This window comes from Hylobates moloch, unplaced genomic scaffold (assembly GCF_009828535.3).
Source record: "Hylobates moloch isolate HMO894 unplaced genomic scaffold, HMol_V3 SCAFFOLD_8, whole genome shotgun sequence".
Classification (NCBI taxonomy): domain Eukaryota; kingdom Metazoa; phylum Chordata; class Mammalia; order Primates; family Hylobatidae; genus Hylobates; species Hylobates moloch.
Window position 1 is genome coordinate 41,641,668 of NW_026652283.1, and position 17,888 is coordinate 41,659,555.

A 17,888-nucleotide genomic window follows, 5' to 3' on the forward strand; every position below is an offset into this window, starting at 1 on the left:
CAAAATGTATTTGAATGGGGAGTTAACGCTTAAAGGGCAGAAAGTTTGTCTGGAGTGACAAAAACGTTTTGGAAATAGTGGGAATGATTGCACAACATTGTGAATGTAGTTAATGCTGCTGAATTATACCCTAAAAATGCTATATTTGATGTTATATATAAATAAGTATCTACTTAACATTGCTGGCAGCTCAGGTCACTCCAGAAAGAGGGTTTCAATTGGAAGTAATAGATCTCCAATAAAAGACCCTCTCTAGATGTCTTCAAGGACTATAATGTGTTAAATAAACACCTGCTACATAAATGAACAGACAGCATGATCTACGAAAAACGTCAAATTTGAGAAAAAGCTATCATGTTGGTAACAGAGCATACTGTGTATAAACTAGACATGGACTTGCATATCTTTTTAAGGATCAAAGAGGCTCTTGTAAATTTTTTATTTAAACTTCAATAAAAATATAGATTTGTAACTCAACAGAAAGACAGCAGTGATAATAACTCACACATGAGCAACTCGCAAATTTTGAAGTCTTTGGTCTTCAAGTCCCATGTCACAGCTTCCTCAGTCTGATTCCCTCCTTCTCTGTAGAATTCCGAGAACTAGTTTGGTTCACTTAATCATCTCAATGGAGATGGCCCTTTCCTGCCATTCACTCAAATCTAGAACTCCCAATATGTGGCTCACAAATACTTCAGTCATCTACAAAAAGCATCTGGAAATTAGATAATTTTAGCCAGAGTCAGGGACATAAAACTTCTTTAAAGGGATGCAGTCAATCCTGGTATTCACCACAAAAAAGATCCTCATGTATAAAAATGTGGAATCTGTGCCGCTTTTAATAATAGAAACTTTAAGGTTCAAAGAAAAAAAATGCTTTTCTGAACTACATCATTTCCAGACACATCAGCCACACAACGAGCTGACAAGACCTGCTGTTTCTATTATAGAGAACATGAGACTTTAAAACCACATCAAAAGAAAATGGTGGGAGCTTTTCTGCTATGCAGAAAATTCTGCATAGCACTCCTCTGCCCAGACTGGGAGACAAACATACCCCTCCCTCCTGAATTGGATCCCCACCACCTTTCCAAAGGCCACTGGACATGTCTCTTAAACGCTGCATTTCAGCTCTTGATCATTCTGCCCTGGGGATCCCTTCTCTTTAGGTTCTTTGTCATGGTCTGGGGAAATACTCTGACTTTCTATGGTGTTGACAGCATCTGAGTCCAATCTTCTTCTTTTCTTCAGTTGGTTCAAGTGGGATTTGGATTTTATATGCGCTGATAAGACAAAATCAAACCAAGCAAACAAAAAAACTCATTAGAATTTTCTAGAATTAATCCTAGAAGCAAGTAAAATTAACTATACAATGCTTTTCTTCAACAATAAACAGCAAGATCAACACATGTACTGGTATAGCTGCTTAGCATTTTTAAGGGAAGAATAAATTATATGGCCAGCCAGCTAGCAAAATAGAGTGAGCTACCACATATCAAGTGCTCCCTGCTAGGTACTTTACATCACCAATCCTCATGGCAGTCTTGTAAGATAGTACTATTCTGCTCATTTTATACAAAGGAAACTGAAGTTCAGAGAGGTCTTGCAAAATGTCCAAGGTCACACAGCAGGTAAACTCTTCTACTTAGACCTATATACCTCCAAAAAGAGATCCCACTTTCCAGAATCCGGTCTCTGTAGTATGCGGCTTCCTGTTATAGATGCATTTTTAACTTGTAAGGTTGAAAAGTTAGAAATTCAAATCCTCATCTGTATTGCAGGGCATTGCCTGTTGTCCTTCCTGGTCTGGCATACCTGTGCCTGGGTCAAAAAGGTCATGTGAACGACTCTCTGGCAAGATTCCTATTCTCTAGGCACACACTGCTCCAGGGAGACAGGAAGGTGCATTTATTACCGACGATCTCTTCTGAGGGTCCAAGAAGGAAGTCAAGCTAAAGGGCTACTGTTGCCTGCTATCAACTGCTGACCTGTCACTCCTAAGACAGTTCCCAACTTCTGACTAACTCATACAGGTTTATTTTCACTATCCTGTTCTTTTTTCAAGGAAATCTCATCTGGGAACACTGAAAGAGATAGACAACTAGTTTAAATTCTCTTTTATACATATTAAAAACATCATTTTTAAGTGTTTAGAAGCAAGAATAAGTAAGGTAGAGGTTAGAATTAAGAGGAAAGCTTACTTGGGGAAAGAAGTCAGCTTTGTTCTCCAGCTAGAGCCTAAGGCAAAAAACGGGCTTCTGGGCTGGCTCTCCATGGCAGCAGGAGATGGGAGCAAGGACTTGACAGATGGCACTACAGAAGGGCTTACACAAGCTAAGCTCACAAAGGCTCACACATGTTGCTTCTCTAAGGCTATCCCTGAAGGACATTCAACAAATCGAACCACTAAGTTTCCTTTAGAAAAAAACAATCAGACACTCTCTTTCTCTTCCCCTTTCATCATTATAAACCAACGACAATCGAGGCTTCTTCTGCTGGTTGGGCAATCACAGCCGTCCCCAGTCTCTGACAATGGAGTTCATTTTGCCAGTTACCAGTTAATAGACCTAATCATCCTATTGGTTGCTTTGGGGAGAAAAATCTACTTCTCTGAGAATCCCATGCAAAACAGTACTCTGAACAGAAGGATCCCAGCCGCTGAGTAAATGACAAGCCCCACTGTGCCTGAAAGCGGCAAACCTTACACCTATTTCTAAATACCATGTAAACTCAAGGCTTGGGGAAGAAGTCCTGGACTTTGACTGGATGACTACAGAAATCTGAAAATCCAATGATGTGCGTGCAGTGTGACTCTGTGGCAGAGGCAGATCCAGGCTCTAATGCAGGGATAGAGCCTTAGGGTGGGGCTGGCCCTGAGATGGTGGGGAACTAACCTTCTTTATACATGTGCGACAGGCTTACTTTCACACAGTTTCCCTTAACGTCTTTTTATCATAGTTTTGGCAACTACCACTATGTCAACAATTACCTCAAAAGTTACTGAACAGATACCACTTTTAAAAACCACACTCTGGGGCCGGGCGCGGTGGCTCACGCTTGTAATCCCAGCACTTTGGGAGGCCGAGGCGGGCGGATCACGAGGTCAGGAGATCGAGACCACGGTGAAACCCCGTCTCTACCAAAAATACAAAAAAAATTAGCCGGGCGTGGTGGCGGGCGCCTGTAGTCCCAGCTACTCGGAGAGGCTGAGGCAGGAGAATGGCGTGAACCCGGGAGGCGGAGGTTGCAGTGAGCCGAGATCGCGCCACTGCACTCCAGCCTGGGCGACAGAGCAAGACTCCGTCTCAAAAAAAAAAACAAAAACAAACAAACAAAAAAAAAAAACCACACTCTGGAGGAGTAACTGTACTTCCTGCCCCCTCCCAGCTATGCTTCTGCTTCCAGTCTCCTGGATGAGCTGCCTGGCTTCCCTTACACCCTTACTTCTTGATCCCACCCCCACTGAATTATAAACATGAAAGGCCAAGAAACTCCTCCAAGGCAGGACCACAAAGTCAAGGGAGCTCTAGAAAGTTAACTGCAGATCTCTTAGTATAAAATATTAATTCCAGCTGAAGATGGAGAGCATTTGATCTTCCTCTGAATCTCAGAATACAGAGACAACTCCCCAGTTGGGGGAAGCCTCCAAGGAATTTGAGCACAGGCTCTTAGAGGAATCTAGCTGTCCCTTTACAAATAAATAGACTCCAGGTTCAATCTGCCAAAGACCCTAAATTTCATGAAGTCAATGTGAACCCACCCTTATAGATTTCTTCATGCCCCTCCCCATACTCTACCTGCCCATTCGCGATCCCCAATGATGATTCGATCACAGAGGTCACACATGTGATAACTTCTCTTGTTCTCAGCTTCATTGTATGGCATCTTTATTGGAGTGGCTGTAGGCTTGCGGCCCTAAAAGAACAAGGGTGGAAGGGAGTATTCAATTCAAAGAGATCTGGATATAATTCTCTATTAAGGGAAATGGGATTTTCCTAAGATTCCTTTTTCTCAACCCAGAGAGCAGATGGGCTGTATACAGATTTTAGCAACAACCTTTCTGAATGTAAAAGTAGAAAAGCAGTCTCCAAGTATTAAAAAGCAGCCAGCCCTTCTTCTTTATTCTATGGAAAAGAAGGCCTGGTTCTTCAATATAGCAACAAAGGTGTCAGCTAATGAAAGTGCTCTGAAAACCAGACAATAGAATGTATCATGATTCACAATTACCTGGATGAAACTTTGCACAATTTCAAGAGCAGGTTCAAGAACAGACTCTTCCCACTTCGAGACATCAGATACCTCTAAGCCATAGACAGGGGGGACAATGGGACCAGGTCCTAATGATGACAAAGAAAGGTTGTGAGAGGTCAGCCTCAAACCCAATCTATTCTGCACCCAGGACTCTGAAATCCTCCAGGGAAATACATAGAGCCAAAGGAGTAAACATACTGACCATGCTATTAATTCTAACTAAACATGAACCACAATCCAAGAAAGACCTAGAGGTTTAACTGCTCTGCAGCCAATGAGACTAGCTACATAATCTGGATACATGGGTGCAGGATCTTCCAGATCAGCCAGGAAACCAGAATAGAGTTAACAGCTCGAGTGACCATTGTGTGAGCTACAAGACAAAGACAGCACATCGTAAGAAGAAATAAACTAACAGCTTTAAGTAAGTGCCTATTCTAAGTTCCATATCATCTTACAATGATGGCGATCTGTGGCAAGAGAATTCACAGCTTTCTTTAGGAGAAGATACTAGTCTCGGGTTTGCATATATTCCCTCAGCGGCCTGGGACTCATGAAATGCTCTGACAGCATGGGCTGGGAACAGAATCATATCAGCCAATAAGCCACAGAATCTGCGAACCAGAAAGAAGTCTTAGAATTGATGTAGTTGAGCAGCTTCTTTTAAAAACCTGATCTAGAGGGTATTCAAGAAACACCGCCTGGTAGACACTTCTGAATGAAGATGAGACTGAAGGTAGCAAAGAGTGCAGCAACAGGTATTTCACCCACCTGAGCCAACCATGTTGCAAGAGTTTAGTCTCTGTGGTTAGCTTCCCTGCCTATGTACACACTAAATTGCCCTCCACAGCTAGGTTAAGTCAGTTGCCTAAAGGCAAAGGAGCATCGCCCATGGGCAAAAACATCAAAGGCCTTGGGATGCCAACGACTGGCAGGTGCTGGCCTTTTGATTGTGCCAACCCCAAATAAGATTCTTCATAAATTGGACTGGGCTGCACCTGCCACCACACGGAAAGGTGAGACTAGGAGGGTGCAGGCAGCATCCACAGCACACCTGGCCTTGGCTAAGCTCTGCACCTGTTTCCAGGCCACTCTACATTTTCCTTTCTCCTCTAAGCCCTTTGTTGGGCTTCTGTGCCCTGTCTAAGCACCTTTCAACAAGTTCTCGGCTCCCAGCTGCTATTTCTGGCTTGGGTCCAAGGCCAAGCTGGGGTGGGGAAGTCCCCCTGGCTTCCTGCCAGAACCATATCCCAGCAGACCAGCCCTGGCCAATCACGCACAGCTCCTGATTTACAGGGCAGCTGTGTCTTTCACTCCAGCACCAGGACGCTGCCGGCATACACACGAATGAGGAACAGGCATATGACACACACTGTGCCATCAACTCCTCCTGCCACAGAGATGGAGGAATTATTGTGGTTTTACTACAGGAAGAAGTTCTAAATTATTACCAAAAAGTCTTCTGTTAAAGCTTATTGTCAGACATGGGGATAAGAGAAGCTGCATTAGAAATTTGTAGCACAGCAGTGAGCTTCAACTTCAGATGACACTAAGACTTCTATCTACCAGGACACGCAGAGAAAACAGGGTAAGCAGAAGAAAGCCCAACGAGCCTCTCCACACCAGAACTCCACTGGAGAGCTCAGGCAGAGAGTGGGAGCTGGGAGAAAGAATGTTAGCAGTTTAGTGGTCAACAGCAGGGATCAAGGTATGTATTTTCAGAGGCACCGAGTAGGGCAGAGGCTTCAGCTGGCCCTGTCTGTAGTTGAGAGCAGAAGTCTACCAGCAAAAGGTAAACACAGGATGATTCAGAAGCACATTTGAAACGTGTCCACAAGATAAAACTGAAGTTTCACTTATGCTTAATCTCCTTTAGCTCATAACCACATAGTTTTTACCCACGGTCCAATACTAATGCTGTCTTGCTAAAGTTACAGCTAAAGGAAGTAAGAGTAGTATAAAGGAGTGTGGACTCTGTCAGGCCTGCATTCAGTTATCTACTGCTGACTAGCTGGGTGATTTTAACTTCACTAGGCCTTCATTTTCTTATCTGTAAAAAGAAAAGAATAACACCTACCTTGAAGACTCAATAATATATGTATAACACCAAATTTAGTGCCAAAGACACAATACAGAGCCAAATCAATGAGACTTTCCTTTCTTTTCCCATAAAAATGCTGTTCAACTAAAGTTTCATTTGAAGCAATCTGAAGCACCATGTGGAGACGCTGGGAGAAATGGTGAAGGTGTCTTTTTATACTACTCATCTGGCCCCCAGAAAACATTGTAATTAGGAAATCTTCCCTATAGAAATCTGACTGCTCTTCAGGTACAAAACTGAAGCTAAAAATCAGCCCTGAACACCAACTCTCCAAACAAGGTGCTGCTGTTGTTCTTAGCTGTTTGCAGCCAGTATCCATCTGTTCAAGGCAGAAGGCAGACTCCTCAATGCAAACAATTTTTTTTTCTGAGACATCACAAGAAAATGTCCCTGGATAATCATTTATGTTATAGAACTTCCCTTAGGTCAGATCCAAAATCTTAGAACAGGCCCAGAATCTAAAATTCATTTTCTGGGTGAGCTGAGGACATCTATATTCTATTGAAAACAGACCCATAGGATAAGGAAAAACATGAGACTTACTGCTCAAAAAACGGTTTTTAACCCATCGGTTTTGTTTCCGGGCATATCTCTTAGTTACTTGTTTCAGAGCCTCAATACCTGAAAGATACAATAGATTTAAGAACATCTAGGTAAGCACTCCTTACCCTGCAGAGAGGCAGGCCCTCCCAGCCCGGCAGGAAAAAGTCAGCCACGGCAGTATAATGTCAGACTTGGTGGACAAAAATCTCGGTTCTGAGCTGAAGGCTATTTGGGACGCTTTGAGCCTTGGCTCTTTCTCAGACCATACCAGCAGAGTACCCTGCTACCCAAAGATGTCCAAGACTAGATTAGATGGAAGAATTCACACCTTTCTTTAGAAGCTGGTTACTAGTCTCCAGTGTGCATTTTCCCTCAGTGATCAGGTACTCGTGAAATTCCTTGAAGCCAATTGATTGGAAGATACCATGTTGATAGTCCTGGCTGGGAACAGGAGGGTATCAGCAGATGAGCCATTGCTCCTAAAAGCTAGCAGGGGCTTTGGAGATGGACCTAGTTGAGCCATTTCATCTGTCAGATAAGGAAATTGAGATCCTGAGAAGTTACTGATTCTCTGAAATTTTCCCCTCCCCTACCCACCAGGTTACTTTCTTGAAATGTTAACTCCTGGGACTGTCTGAAAGATTAAAAAACTGCATCTGCAATGAAGGCTGATAAACAAGTAGACCCAAAACCAGTATTAGCGTTATGGTCTTTTGATTGTCTGCAAAATACGGACAGTAGGTCAGAATAACGGCCAAATCCTCACCTATTTTCCGAAACATTCTTCTGATTATAGCGTCTGTGAAAATCTCTTAGTTCCTCCAGGAGCCCAGCAGCAAGCATGTCATCCACCCTCTTATCCAAGCGCTCATCTAGAACTTGAATCAAATTAGCCCATCAACCAGCAAGCAAGTTGTAGGTACCTACTATATACTTACATGACGAGTGAACACGCGGTCACAAAAAAAGAGAATTTGTCTAAATGGAAGAAAGAATTCAGATTCCAAAGATTATTATAATAATTCATACTTTACTAACATTTAAGACTTTGTAACTCCAAATAAAAACAGTCAGAATGAAGCACATGCCTCCTCATTATATAGAGAAAGCATACAATTACAGCAATTGTGAAGGAGAAATATTTTATTCTCATATGGAATGTATATCCCAATGTGTTTTAGAGGTGGCTGAGGATCCCCTGGTTTACCTTTCTTATTTTTAATTTAATGTGTCATTATACTGTAACTTAGTGTTACTTTATGTTTAAGAACCCCTAGATGACACCTTGGATAAGAACATGGAACCTTAATCCAAAGACATCCTAGATACGGCTGGGCGCAGTGGCTCACGCTTGTACTCCCAGCACTTTGGGAGGCCGAGGTGGGTGGATCACGAGGTCAAGAGTTTGAGGCCAGCCTGACCAACACAGTGAAATCCGTCTCTACTAAAAATACAAAAATTAGCTGGGTGTAGTGGCGCATGCCTGTAATCCCAACTACTTGGGAGGCTGGGGCAGGAGAATCGCTTGAACCCAGGAGGCGAAGGTTGCAGTCAGCCGAGATCACACCACTGCATTCCAGCCTGGGCAACACGGCAAGACTCCGTCTCAAAAAAAAAAAAAAAAAGACATCCCAGATACATTCTAAACTACTGAGCCAAGCAAAGCAACAAAGAATGAGAGGTTGTACTTTATTATGAATCAGATACCATTATTTTATGCTGAACTGTAGAGTAAAAGTTTTTGTTTATAAAATTTCATTATTGAAAAATTACTTTTATCAATTTATGGTAGATTAATTTAACAACAGATTGTCACCATTTTAATTATGTTCTTCTGCATCTCTACCATTGTGATTTACTGGCCTACAGCAACAGTAACCTTCCTAGAAAGTTTGCATTTATTGAGGACCCATCATGTGTCAGGCACATTCTGAGAACTATATATGTATTAATTCATCTAATCCTTAATGAAGCTATGAAATATGTGTTATTACTATTATCTCTATTTTACAGGAGAATTGGGACACAGAAAGGTAATCTAATTTGTCTTACAATTCACATAACTAGAAGCTAGTGGAGCAGGAATTTGCTATTAGACAGTCTGCCTCAAGAGCCTGTGCTCGCCGGGTGCGGTGGCTCACGCCTGTAATCCCAGCACTTTGGGAGGCAGAGGCGGGCGGATCATGAGGTCAGGAGATTGAGACCATCCTGGCTAACACAGTGAAACCCCGTCTCTACTAAAAATACAAAAAATTAGCTGGGCATGGTGGCGGGCGCCTGTAGTCCCAGCTACTCGGAGAGGCTGAGGCAGGAGAATGGCGTGAACCTGGGAGGCGGAGCTTGCAGTGAACCGAGATTGCACCACTGCACTCCAGCCTGGGCGACATAGCAAGACTCCGTCTCAAAAAAAAAAAAAAGAGCCTGTGCTCTTCAGTGCTACACTCTACTGTCTGTCCACATAATGATGTCATCTTTCCAGGCCTATCATAGGCTACCTTTGCAAACTGGTCTCTGACTCCCCCCAAGATAATGTTCGTCATCCCTTCTCTGTGGCCCTACAGCACTCTGAAAATATATCTAGCCCAGCATTTATCACATAAATAATAGACAGACAGATAGTATCTATCTCCTTGTCTGTTGTCCCACTAGACTGGGAATTCCTTAAGAAAAGGCACTGTCTCTTCAACTCTGAAACCGAAGTACCACACAGAATACCCAGCACTTCACTGAATGCTTACTGAATGTTTGCTGGATGAATAAGTTACTACTACCACAGGACATAATTATACTTTAGCAACAAAGCACCATCAGGCTAGCAAGCTAATTATAAGGCATACTGCTTCTAGAACATTCTAGTCTCCAGCCAACCTTCCACAAGAGACTGCCTTCTTTTTCTCCTTTGGACCTTCCCTGTATGGCAGTCTCTTTCCCATTCCATCCATCCCATCCCACTCTACCTGTGATGTCTTCTCCTAATGCCAGGGCTATCCTTTCTCCCTTTCCTAACAGATATCTAGGGGAATGGCACTATGCCTAAGTCAACAAATAATGATAATGATAATAAAATTAATAACTAATACTTGTTTAGTGTTTATTATGAGCCACCCGTGGTTCTAAGCATTTTCTATACAGTAACTTATTACTCTAAGTTCCATCACAGATGGACTCTAGGGCATTAAAGGGCTGTTACCTGCCTGGTCAGCATGAAGCCAAAGGATGCAAGGGTTAGAGAACTTCAGAGGACCTCCAAGGGGACCACCACCTTCTTCTGTATGTTGACGACGGAGAAATTCACTATGAGAGATTCCTGTTTCTTCAAAAACTTGCAAGCTCCTAAGTAATTTAAAAGGGGACGGAGGGGGCACACCCATAAAAACCAATAGAAAATATTCATTCTCAAGTAAAACAAGGAGAAAGGCTATTACAGAAAGCCTCATTCTTGAAAGCCAGTCATGACAGTGTGCGCGTCTGTAGTCCCAGCTACTCAGGAGGCCAAACTGGGAGGACTCCTTGAGTTCAGGAGTTCAAGACCAACCTAAGCAGCAACAGACCCTGTCTCTTCAAAAAGGGGGGACGCAGAAAGGCTTATTCTCATTTTCTCAGCATTAAGTTCCAGAAGACATGAAGGTCTAGGGTTACTCCAGTCCTACAGCTACTCAGAAAAGGGTACTAAAGAAAACTTTAGGTAAAGTAAGAAATAATACTATTTTTCTAAAGATACATAAATTATTCTGAAATCAGTTAAACAGGTTCAGAAACAACAGGTTTCTTCTATACAAACAGAATGGTACTCACTCACTTTCAGATAAACAGTAAAAGAGCTTGTTTGGGACACTCTGTAACAAGTCAACAAGTCTGGTCTGGCTGGCGTGCCTTTCCCACAGTATAAAAGCATGTTGTACATCCAGCTCATCAGCTTTCTTTTTAAATATGTCAAATTAATGAAGAATGCTCCTGGCTAATCCAGTGCTCTACTGGCACAAAGATCACTGAGAAAAGAACTCACATACTTATTCTTAAGCCACCATCCACTTCTGTCTGTATCTATTATGTTATGCAGCACTAGGTAATTTAACTCCCAAATCTATACTCTACCACTCTGGGTGATTGCAACTTATCAGCCTGAAAGTGATCTTTCTCTTCCTGACCCAATTCTACTTCCTGAAACCCTAACGCAAGAGTGTAGACCCCCTTGTCTTTCAGTATCACTGGTTTCTCAAAGAAGATCTATGAGAAAAAATGTAGTAATAGATATCTCACTTATCTGGAGTTAAAATACAGCCTCAAGCCAAAAGAAAGATTAAAAAAAAAAAAAAGTCCTCATTCTCTAAATGAGACTCTAGAGCTCTTGCTTAGAACCTATTGACTCTTACTAAGAAAAAATTCTCAAACTCATTACTCGTTTAGACGCAGCAAAATGAGGAGAGGTGATAAGAAAGAACTGATTAGTAAAAGGAGAGAATAATAAACACCAAGCTCTAGAATCATGTAATAAAACAATCTAAAAACAAATGTTTATCATAATGTTCCTAGGTTTAAAAAAAATTGAATGTTTTCTATTAAAGTGTTTAAAATGTTTGGATACTGAAAAGTATAAACTTCATTAATTAAAACATGCATTCTTAATGGGGTTATATCGCCCTTAAGGGGGTGAAAAAACTTAGATATTACAATTTGTGCCCCACCCCCCTGCCATGCAAAGGACAACCCTACCTGAAGAAATCCTTTTCTTGGCTGAGTATTGCAGCTCATGACTATAATCCCAGTACTTTGGTAGGCTGAGGCAGGAGGATTGCTTGAGCCTAGGAGTTTGGAACCAGCCTGGGCAACACAGCAAAACATCTCTACAAAAAATTAAAAATTTAAAAAACTAGCCAGGTATAGTAGTGCACACCTGTAGTCCCAGCTACTCAGGAGGCTGAGGCAGGAGGACACCTGAGCCCAGAAGGTCAAGGTTGCAGTGAGCCATGATTGTGCCACTGTACTCCAGCTTGGGCAACAAAGTAAGACTCTCTCTCTTTAAAAAAAAAAAAAGAAAAGAAAAAAAGTAATAAAAATAATGAATGTTTTAAATCCTATATTCTAACATTAAGTTTCACTGAGGGGGGTAAAATTAGGAGGAAAAATATCAAATTCATTTGAGTGGAATACTTCACAACCCCTATGAATATGAGACGTTACTTTAATATTTAATCTGTATAACCATCAATAGAACAGGTCCTTCTTTAGATGTTCTACTATGCCAGAAGTGGTATCACTCCTAATACTGCAGAAAAATAAACCTAACATGAGGCTGCAATTTCAAAACAACCTAAAAAAACATGACCTTGTGAGTTCATTCACTACCTCTCTTCCCTACCAGATAGTCTCCATGTGCAAAGGTGAGCTGATCTGTGAGACAGTTTATAAAATCCACCTCCCACTGGGAAAGCTGCTGGGGCAGAACACGGCATTGCATAATCAATTATGAAACCCAAATCACAATGTAAACACACTGCATGCCAGAAAAAATGTATATGAAAACTGTTATACAAGCAAAGATCAAATAGAAAATGAAGCAACATTATATAGGCCCTAGGGGAAAACGATATTGTACTATGCATTTAAAATGTAACAAAGTAGGCTGCAATTATTTATTGAGGGAGTTGAACTGAAGCAATAACTCAGGGCCTCCCAACCTGCTGAGCTAGAACAACACATCAATCTCCACTAACTGCTATTACCAAATCTCTCTCATCACCTGGGCAAACCGAAGAACTGACTGCTCCCTAGCTGTAAAGGAATTTGGGGTCGGTGGGCCAGGCTTTCTTACCTGGCCACTTTGCGTTTGTCATGTGGATGCAGCTTGGCGGCCATTTCTGGGTCCACCTGGCTTAGGCGTTTGTGAAGTACAAGACCATCCTCCTTTTCAAGCTCCACTTTTCGGTCAATCACTTTCTCAGTGCCCATCTCCTGGGGCTATTAAATGATGGTTCAGAAGTAAATTTAATTCAACCAACACTGAGACAGTGTACGTGCCAGGCACTTTGCTAACTGTCAGGAATATAGAATAATCAGAAGATCTTGCCATATAGTGGGAGATCATAAACAGAAAATTCTAATATGCTGTGGTAAGTGCTATGAGGCCACAGCAAACAAAAGAGACAGAAGACTTATAGCATAGGGAAACACTTGGCTATTTGCTTCCTTGTCAGAAGTTCAAACAGGTACCAGGGCTAATATGTCTATTTTAACATATCCAGGAGTCTAGTCTTCTTAGCAAGGGTGAACAAGGAGACCAGGATTGCCAGTAAATGACAGTTTACACAGTCTGACCCTACATAGTAGCACCTACGTAAATAAGGTCAGTGTTGGATATCTCCCTGATATACATACTGTGCTGCCAGCCAGGAAATACTGAATCAGGCTAATGGCTAACGTACTGGTTTTTTTTAAATATAATTTTTCTAAAGAATTATACATATTTTTTTCTTGAATCGCATCTCTCTCTTATTTTTTTTTTTTTGAGACAGGGTCTCGCTCTGTTGCCCAGGCTGGAGTACAGTGGCGCGATCTCAGCTCACTGAAACCTCTGCCTCAAGCCTCAAGTGATCCTCCCACCTCAGCCTCCCTAGTAGCTGGGATTACAGGCACGCGCCACCACGCCTGGCTAATTTTTGTATTTTTAGTAGAGACGGGGTTTCACCACGTTGGCCAGGCTGGTCTCAAACTCCTGACCTCAGGTGAGCCACCCACCTTGGCCTCCCAAAGTGCTGGGATTACAGGTGTGAGCCACCACGCCCGGCCTAATGCACTGTTAATTTATATGGAGATGCTAATTAATCCACACAGCAACGTTTTTCCCACACACAGCCCCTTCCCATAGACCAGCCTGGAGGAACACACTTCACATATGGAGGTGGCATTTGCTTGAGAATATTAAGTAGGAAAATTATAGTTGCTGAGTATAAGAAATAGGCAAGAGTCAACCTTTCTCCCACTAAAACTAGCCAGCAAGAAAGAGCCATCCATTTCCTCAGTGAGTTACGAGTGAACTGAACTTACCTTGGTATTGACAAGAACTTTCCAGAGCAGAGATTCAATGTAATAATTGGTTCCTCCCACAACAATAGGAATTTTGTCTCGGGCAAATATATCTTCAATGTGAACATTAAGAAAGATATCACGATATCAAGAGAATCCTGACTCACTTTGGAAGGACACTATTAGCAAGAAACCACATTCATTTATCTGCAGAGCAGAGGAGAAAGGGTGGGAACCAAAATGCATTGATACCAGCCCTCAAAGTTTCCAACAAATTTCCAGAATCATGTCCAATCAGTTCTGGAGGGACTTGCAGAAACCAGAGACAAATGCATAGTGGTAATTCCTTCCAGCTCTAGAACTTTCTAGGTCTTGCTGCTAAAAGTCAAAGTTTTATTAGTATTCCAAATCAGTTCAACAAGCACAAGCCCAAGGACTCTCACAGAACCAAGTGTCAGATGCTCAGGAGGCCATCAAGGTGACATCCATTGCATGACTTTGCCTTCTAAGGCAAAACACAAGCTGGTTTCTCTAAGGTTCTTAGACTCAGTCAGTCTCTACCATCATGGAGAGACTATCACATTTTTGCCACTTGAGGCTTCACCAAATTGAGTGAGACGCACAGATTCTGCAGATAAATAGACTTCAATTTCCAGGTTCAGCTCTTGAGCAAGTTACTCAGCCTGTCTGAGCTTCAGTTTTCTCACCTGTAAAAATCCCCATAAGCCTTAAATGTGACAATGCACAGAAATCCCCTACCACAATGCCTAAAAAATAGTAAGCCCTCAATTTAGCCACTATTGTTTTTACATCTCTGCTACTTTAAATTTTTCTCTTTAGAGTCTCCGTTGAACAGATAATTATCTGCTTTAAGAAGGCCTTTGCTCCTGAGAATAATTTTTTTTTTTGAAACAGGGTCTCACTCTGTCACCAAGGCTGGAGTGTAGCGGCGCAAAAACAGTTCACTGCAGCCTCGACCTCCCAGGGCTCGAGCCATCCTCCCACCTCAGCTCCCACCACCAAGTAGCTGAGACTACAAGCACACGCCACCACATCTGGCTAATTTTTGTATTTTTTGTAGAGGTAAGGTTTCACCATGTTGCTTGCCCAGGCTGATCTTGAACTCCTGAGCTCAAGCAATCCACCCACTGCAGCATCCCAAAGTGCTGAGGTTACAGGCGTGAGCCATTGTGCCTGGCCGAAAATAATTTTTTTAAAAAGACTTTCAATATCCAGGTAAATATCATTTACACATTTCTCCTTGCCGGCCAATCTGCAGGCATAGAGACAGACCACCTCTTTTCTACTAGAATCCCACTAACCCTTAAGCGGCTAAGGCGGGGTGGGAAGAAAGATGTTACCAATCAAGGATCATAAAGAAAAAACATTGTTTGTTTTAAAAAGAGAAAACAAATTCTCTATTTCCCCCTTTAAATTAAGAATAGGGAGCATACAATTTCCACAGTAAGATAAAATTCAATTATATACAAGTTAAATATCCCTTATCCAAAATACTTGGGACCAAGGAAATGTTTCAGATTTTGAATTATTTGCATTATACTTACTGGTTGAGCATCCCAAACCTGAAAATCTGAAAACTGAAATGCTCCAATGAGCATCATCTCAGCACTCCAAAAGTTTCAGATTTTGGAGTATTTTGGATTTTAGATTTTCAGATGTTCAACCTGTAGTATGATTAACAAAGGGAAGTCCGGGCGCGGTGGCTCACGCTTGTAATCCCAGCACTTTGGGAGGCCGAGGCGGGCGGATCACGAGGTCAGGAGATCGAGACCACGGTGAAACCTCGTCTCTACTAAAAATACAAAAAATTAGCCAGCCGTGGTGGCGGGTGCCTGTAGTCCCAGCTACTCGGAGAGGCTGAGGCAGGAGAATGGGGTGAACCTGGGAGGCGGCGCTTGCAGTGAGCCGAGATCACGCCACTGCACTCCAGCCTGGGTGACAGAGCGAGACTCTGTCTCAAAAAAAAAAACAAAAATAACAAAGGGAAAGTGAGCAAAGAAATGAAAAAGGGGAGGGAAAAATGTTAAGATTCCAGAAGAGGAGAGAGTGGAAAGAGGAAAGAAGATGGGATAGGACATACTTCACAGGAAAAGGTTTAACTTACTTGTGCAAGCCATGAAATGACTGTGATATTAAGCAAACACCCTTCTACTCTGGGCCTCAGTATCTAGTACCTTCACCTGTCGAATCAAGAAGGCTGATTGGGGCCAGGTGTGGTGGCTCACACTTGTAATTCCAGCACTTTGGGAGGCCGAGGCAGGAGGACCACTTGAGCCCAGGGGTTCAAGACCAGCTTGGCAACATAGCGAAATCCATCTCTACAAAAAATAAAACAGCCAGGGGCGGTGACTCATGCCTGTTATCCCAGCACTTTGGAAGGCCGAGGCAGATGGATTACCTGAGGTCAGGAGTTCGAGACCAGCCTGGCCAACATGGTGAAACTCCGTCTCTACCAAAGATACAAAAAATTAGCCAGGTGTGGTGGCATGTGCCTGTAGTCCCAGCTACTCGGGAGGATGAGGCAGGGGAATCACTTAAACCCGGGAGGCGGAGATTGCAGTGAGCCAAGATCGCGCTATTGCACTCCAGCCTGGGTAACAGAGCAAGACTCCGTCTCAAAAAATAATAATAATAAAATAAAAATAATTAGCTGGGTGTGGTGGTAAGCACCTGTAGTCCCAGATATTTGGGAGGCTGAGGTGGAAGGATCACCTGAGCCCAGGAGGTCAAGGCAGCAATGAGCCATGACAGTGACACTGCACTCCAACCTAGGCAACAGAATGAGACTGTCTCTAGGAGAAAAAAAAAAAAAAAAATTTACACACTTCCATTTGAATCTATATCTGGGTTTTCTATTCTGTGCCACAAATATATCTAGTACTAAATAAGTTCCATGCTATTATAATTATGATGACTTTTCAATCTTTTAATATATAGCAATCCAGATACTAAAGGCAGTCTGCATGTTAAGACATAAGGGCAATCCCCCTTATATTATTCTTTTTGCAAAAATTTCTTGGTTTTACCTAGAACTATATTTTCCAGTCCTCTCCTATCTAACAATCTCTTTGAAATTCTAACTATAACTCCATTATATTTATAGATTAACTTCGTATCTCCATTTAAAGGATAGAAAACCGAAGCTCAGTGGGGTTAAGGAAATGCTTTACCCAGTAAAATTCACATGGTAAAAAAGGCAGTTCTAGGACTGTAACACAAATTTTCTGATTTTTAAATTGGTGTTCTTATCACTAAAACAGTGCTTCTCAAATTTTAATGTGCATATGAATCACTGGGGACTCCTGTTATAATGCAGATTCTAATTCAGTAGGTCTGGAGTGGGGCCCAAGAATCAGCATTTCTAACAAGTTCCCAGAGAATGATGATGCCACAGTCTAAGGACAAGAATTTGAGTGACAAAGACACTGTATCTTTCAGTCCATAGTCTGATGGGGATGGCATCTATCAGTAATTAGGCCTTGGGTGCCCCTTCTGAGAAGAAATTGCCACTAGAAAGAAAACTTCTCTCTTGGCTTGGGCTGCTTTCACCCACCAAACCCAGCTGCTGCCTTTCCTAAGGATATCAGAGCAGTTGCTCTATTTCTGAAGTCCACCACTGTGTAATTGGTCACAAGAGGATCCACAAAGCTGATCATGTGGTGCCGGCAGATTCTCTGCTCCTGGGCAGAAACCTTGTTGGTGATGATGTCTAGGCCTTCATAGACCTAGGGGAAAGAAAATTAACATGAGAAAGTCAACCACCTCCATAAAAAATGCATACTTAGGAATAGAAATGGCCGGGCGCGGTGGCTCACGCTTGTAATCCCAGCACTTTGGGAGGCCGAGGCAGGCGGATCACGAGGTCAGGAGATCGAGACCACGGTGAAACCCCGTCTCTACTAAAAATACAAAAAAACTAGCCGGGCGTGGTGGTGGGCGCCTGTAGTCC

The 17,888-nt window shown here is 42.4% G+C and overlaps 1 protein-coding gene across 2 annotated transcripts in view; it reads right to left on the reverse strand.

Moving 5' to 3' along the window:
- Positions 1-405: 405 nt before the first annotated feature.
- Positions 406-17,888, reverse strand: part of TRIT1 (tRNA isopentenyltransferase 1) — a 37,702-nt gene continuing 20,219 nt past the window's right edge. Inside the window, exons 2-11 of one of the 2 annotated variants that reach the window (XM_058442465.1) lie at positions 17,522-17,664; positions 13,940-14,036; positions 12,708-12,853; positions 10,086-10,228; positions 7,662-7,773; positions 7,224-7,336; positions 6,896-6,973; positions 4,228-4,337; positions 3,798-3,915; positions 406-1,283 (exon numbers count right to left, since the gene is read on the reverse strand). In XM_058442465.1, the coding sequence (XP_058298448.1) occupies positions 1,114-1,283; positions 3,798-3,915; positions 4,228-4,337; positions 6,896-6,973; positions 7,224-7,336; positions 7,662-7,773; positions 10,086-10,228; positions 12,708-12,853; positions 13,940-14,036; positions 17,522-17,664 (1,230 nt within the window). In that variant the 3' untranslated portion in view covers positions 406-1,113. The remainder of the gene's footprint in view (positions 1,284-3,797; positions 3,916-4,227; positions 4,338-6,895; positions 6,974-7,223; positions 7,337-7,661; positions 7,774-10,085; positions 10,229-12,707; positions 12,854-13,939; positions 14,037-17,521; positions 17,665-17,888) is intronic. The other variant, XM_058442466.1, reaches the window with a different exon arrangement.